Source organism: Nansenia antarctica (genome assembly GCF_963989245.1).
Source record: "Nansenia antarctica genome assembly, chromosome: 5".
NCBI lineage: Eukaryota > Metazoa > Chordata > Actinopteri > Argentiniformes > Microstomatidae > Nansenia > Nansenia antarctica.
This window is the reverse complement of record NC_137690.1, coordinates 3,530,654-3,536,245: the sequence shown is the minus strand read 5'-3', so window position 1 is coordinate 3,536,245 and position 5,592 is coordinate 3,530,654. Positions and strand designations below refer to the sequence as shown.

General features: G+C 43.6%; 1 protein-coding gene across 1 annotated transcript; it reads left to right on the top strand.

Annotated features, from left to right (window-relative positions):
- Positions 1 to 1,462: 1,462 nt before the first annotated feature.
- On the top strand, positions 1,463 to 5,592 carry LOC308159184 (tripartite motif-containing protein 16-like protein; the record flags this gene model as incomplete). Its single annotated transcript, XM_080532930.1, has 6 exons — positions 1,463 to 1,927; positions 3,784 to 3,879; positions 4,061 to 4,294; positions 4,623 to 4,713; positions 4,846 to 4,905; positions 5,075 to 5,592. The coding sequence occupies 6 exons, from the start codon at positions 1,463 to 1,465 to the stop codon at positions 5,590 to 5,592; spliced, it is 1,464 nt and encodes a 487-aa protein (XP_080389056.1).

Here is a 5,592-nt window from a genome sequence, read left to right as displayed (position 1 = left end):
AAGGGATATTTTCCCAAAAATAAGGGATATCCCCCCTGCGCACCCCCGAGAACACTTACCAGCGTTTGCAGATTGCCTTTCTGCTACAGTGAAGTCAGCAGTCAACTCAGTAGAGTATTTATGTTGGAGGAGTGCCAGCTTTGAATATTATACACGAGTGAACGTCCTCAACTTCAACAAGCGCAACTTCCACCGCAACATCCTCAGTAGAGGATGAGAGTTTTGGTTTGATTGGTAGATGAGTCATTTTATTCCTACAGTGTTTTATCTTGGCCTGTTTAGATTGTTCAGTGCTGCTAATGTCACCTCATCTCACATCACATACATCCTGTGTGGTTTTCTCTGTGTACCACATGTACAGTATAGGTTGATAGTCTGTCCAATGTGACACTTCTCCTCCTCCTAGTTTTGGATCTAGCTTGCTGTTCATTATTTTGATATTAAATCGTAGCTAGCTAGCTATAACATCTTCATATAAATATACTGTATATATATATATACCGGTATATATATATATATATAGAGAGAGAAAAATACATATATACTATATACCATACAGGCTAAATACTGATTAACAGTTCATCACTTTGGAAAATGCATGATCTATGCCCATTGAACAGATGTATTCCTTATCCTTTCTTATCTTAACAAAACTAATGTAACACTCTCACACATGCAATGACATTTTTACCAAGTCACTGACACTGAAGATACTGACACTGTGGGGATGCTCATATTGTCCCCATATGATCAAATCCACCATCCCCCCTGATTTTCTTTCACAACTTGAGTACACGTGGGGCTCAACACATGAGTGAGTGTAAGAGATAATGGAAATCTACAAGTGATAAGCAACAACTTCAGAGGCCTTAAACAAACAGTGGTGAGTCTCTCAGTGACACATCCCATCAAGTGAGTCATACAGTAGGAAAGCGGTTCCCAACCTTTTTGGACAAAAAATAATAATCTATTTTTAGATTTATTTTTAGAAGTACTCGCCCAGTATTTGCCCACACAGGCATTTTACGCACGCGTACAATTTGGTGTCTCATCAGCCAAAATATACAATCATCATACATACAGTGCAGTGGGCCTAGTAGTATCACACTGATGATGCATGTTTGAAGGTTTTAAAGAAAAGAATACAGTACCATGAATACATTGTTTTAATTAGAACGTTTTTGTAATTATTATATTATTTTTTTACCCATGATTTGGCGGCCCACTTGCAGTACCCTCGCGGCTCACCAGATGGCCACGGCCCATAGGTTGGGAATCGCTGCCTTCGGTGGTCTGAGGGACACTGGTCTGGTCTACAAAGGGAACTTGTCGAGAGACAGTGGGGTTTTAACCACGCCCCCTAGAGCTAACCAGGAAGCGTTCCCACCCACGTGCACAAACACTTCTAGAGAAACGAAACTTCTCTGTTCTTTCTCTGCTGTTCAGTCTAGTGTGCAGCAGCATGGCAGAGAGCACTGACACACTGAGTTGTCCAATCTGTCTGGACCTACTGAAGGACCCGGTGGCTATTCCCTGTGGACACAGCTACTGTATGGGCTGTATTAAGGGCTGCTGGGACCAGGATGATCAGAAGGGCGCATACAGCTGCCCCCTGTGCAAGGAAAGCTATGTCTCCAGGCCTGTTCTGAGGAAAAACATTCTGTTGGCTGAATTAGTGGAAAAGAAGACACGTTCCCAAAGAAAGAAACAACGAATGGAAACAGAACTCCAAGCTGCTGGACCTGGAGATGTGGAGTGTGATGTCTGCACTGGGAGAAAGCAGAAAGCCCTCATGTCCTGTCTGGTTTGTCGGGCCTCTTACTGTGAGACTCACCTCCAGCCTCACTGTGAATCTCCTGTCTTTAAGAAGCACAAGATGGTCAGTTTGGCGTGTTCCATGTTGTCAGCAGAAAGGACTGAGAAACAGGTAAGAACCAGAGCTTCTCACTGGTGACTCTGATACATGTAGAACAGATCGAACAGAAAAGGACAATAACTTATTTTGATTGAGGACAAATTGGACAATATCACATCATTGTACTTCCAGAGATCCATAGTCTCTTCCACACTACTGTGTTTGTGTATTGGAGAGGGTAAAGGATGTTGGTGTTATTGTTTTACAAGCTGGTTCTTGTCAGATAGGGAGAATGATTAACTCATAACACCCTGCATGTCCTGTCTGGCTTTCTATTCTCTCTGTCTGTGTTCCAAATGGCATACTAGCATACTGCATAATAGCATACTCAATGAGTATACTGCATACTAGCATACTCAATGAGTATATACTGCATACTAGCATACTCAATGAGTATATACTGCATACTAGCCTACTCAAATGAGTATATACTGCATACTAGCATACTCAATGAGTATATACTGCATACTAGCATACTCAATGAGTATATACTGCATACTAGCATACTCAATGAGTATATACTGCATACTAGCATACTCAATGAGTATATACTGCATACTAGCCTACTCAATGAGTATATACTGCATACTAGCATACTCAATGAGTATATACTGCATACTATCATACTCAATGAGTATATACTGCATACTAGCATACTCAATATACTGCATACTAGCATACTCAATGAGTATATACTGCATACTCAATGAGTATATACTGCATACTATCATACTCAATGAGTATATACTGCATACTAGCATACTCAATGAGTATATACTGCATACTAGCATACTCAATGAGTATATACCGCATACTAAACTCATAATAAGTATGCCAACACCAGCTGACCGTTTACACTGCAGTATGCATACTGCCTCCCAGAATGCATTTCGCACCGGCCGGTCGTGGAGCGGGGATTTTAAATCCTCCATTGGCTAAAAGCTGTAGGCTAATTTTGGCTCTACAAGTGTCATTTTATGAAGTTTTAGTTTTGAACTAGCTACGGTAACTAGCTACGGTAAAAGAACAGGATCATCTGAAGCTACAATACTGGGACCTTTCATGACTGGGCTACAGGCATTCAGATACCTGTGTGTGTGTGTGTGTGTGTGTGTGTGTGTGTGTGTGTGTGTGTGTGTGTGTGTGTAAGACACGAATAAACTTAGATTTTATGCATTTCAAGTGGCATCTTTGTAATCATGACGACGTAGCCTTGTCTAAGAATGCATTTCACCATGTAATTTCCCAATATACTGAAAATACCACTGCTCATCCGTGATCAGACTTAGCTGGGGTGCTGCAGCTGAAGAGTAACAAAAAGAGTGCAAAAAAACAGCATCTGCACACTCAAATCTGTGCAAAAAAAAGATGTTTATTCGATCTTTTGGTCTCCAGGCTATCGGACAATGTAAACAACAGCTGTATGACAAGTTTATATGACGCAGTTTGACGAGACTGAAGAGACACACAATGCATTTTGGGGATTTATTACCCCGGTAGTGTCCAGTCATGGCATACTCAAATATTTGGCAAAATCTAGTATACATACTAGATTTCTCGCATACTGTACAGTGTGAACACTCTCGCATACTCAAATGTACGTCATGTCTAGTATGAGTAGTATGCTAGTATGCCATTTCTAACACAGCCTCTGTCTCCAGTAACAATCAGGAGATCTGCCTCCGTGACCTTTCATAGTCCAGCGTCCAGCCTTTTCTTCATCAGCAGATTCTAAATGTGATTCATGAAACCAGAAGTGTTCTTTCAATGAGTTATTACTTTTTTTTGTTAGTTTGTGAAATAATTGTTTATCATCATTCAAGCAATGTAAATATGCACAGTATTTATTAAAGTGTATTTGTCTACAGAAGCAGCTGAGGATGAGTCAGCAGGAAGTCCAGCAGAGAGTCCAGGAGAGAGAGAAGGACCTGAGGGAGCTCCAACAGGGTGTGGAGTCTCTCACTGTGAGTATTGACCAGAGGAGACGCACCATTTCACTACTCTGCTCCAGTCAGCAGGTCACACTCCACTCACACACTCTCTGTCTCTGTGTGTGTGTGTGTGTGTGTGTGTGTGTGTGTGTGTGTGTGTGTGTGTGTGTGTGCGTGTGTGTGTGTGCGTGCGTGCGTGTGTGTGTCCTAACAGTGCTCTGCACAAGCAGCAGTGGAGGACAGTGAGAGGATCTTTACTGAGCTGATCCGCTCCATTGAGAGAAGGCTCTCTGAGGTGAAGCAGCTGATCAGAGCCCAGCAGAAGGCAGCAGTGAGTCAGGCTCAAGGACTCGTGGAGCGACTGGAGCAGGAGATCGCTGAGCTGAGGAGCAGAGACGCTGAGCTGGAGCAGCTTTCACACACAGAGGATCACATCCATTTCCTCCAGGTAACTACACTGCAACTACCACTCCATGTATCCTCCAGGTCACTACACTGCAACTACCTCTCCATGTATCCTCCAGGTAACTACACTGCAACTACCACTCCATCTGGAATACTGAAAGATGCTTCTTGTTCATGCAATTCATCCTCTTGTTCTCTCTCTCTCTCTCTCTCTCTCTCTCTCTCTCTCTCTCTCTCCCTCTCCCTCTCCCTCTCCCTCTCTCTCTCTCTCTCTCTCTCTCTCTCTCTCTCTCTCTCTCCAGAGTTATCAGTCTCTCTCCAGTCCCAGTGTATCTTCAGACGTACCCAGTATCATTGTCCGTCCTCTTCAGTACTTTGGAGATGTGAGTGAAGCTGTGTCTGAGCTGAGAGAGGAACTAGACCACATCCTAAAAAAGGGATGGCCCAAGATCTCATCTACAGGTGGGCTAAAAACTCCTGTATTCTCTTCACACAAACAACTTCAGACCAATTCAATTACATTAACATGTGTGTGTGTGTGTGTGTGTGTGTGTGTGTGTGTGTGTGTGTGTGTGTGTGTTAATGTTTCCGTAGTGAATGCAGTTGTTGTATTACTGCCACCAGAGCCCAAGACCAGAGCCCAGTTCTTACAATGTGAGTCTCTTTATCCTGAAGTAGCTGACATTCTCTCTCCATTGATCCTCTCCACACACCTGAGATATAACTAGGGAGGTCTAGGAGAGGCAGAACATCATCAGAGACAGACTAGATATCTGACTCTCCTTATTCCTCTGATTTGGTCTCTGCTCTGCTCTTCTCCCAGATTCCTGTCGGCTCACACTGGATCCAAACACAGCACACAGACACCTCTCTCTGTCTGAGGGGAACAGGAAGGTGACATGGGGACAAGTCCAGTCATATCCTGATCATCCAGAGAGATTCACTAACTGTCCTCAGGTGCTGTGTAGAGAGGGTCTGTCAGGACGCTGTTACTGGGAGGTTGAGAGGAGTGTGTGGGTTGAAACAGCAGTGTCATATAAAGACATAAACAGGTCAGGTGGTGACTCTTATTTTGGATGTTATGACAAGTCCTGGAGTTTAGAATTCCAGAGAGGTGGTTATACATTCATACACAATAATGTTCAGACTGCAGTATCAGGCCCTCAGTCCTCCAGAGTAGGAGTGTACCTGGATCACAGGGCAGGTACTCTGTCCTTCTACAGCGTCTCCTCTGACACAATGACCCTCCTCCACAGAGTCCAGACCACCTTCACTCAGCCCCTCTATCCTGGGTTTTGGGTTGGTGGTGGGGCCAGAGTTGAGCTGTGTGAGCTGGAGTAG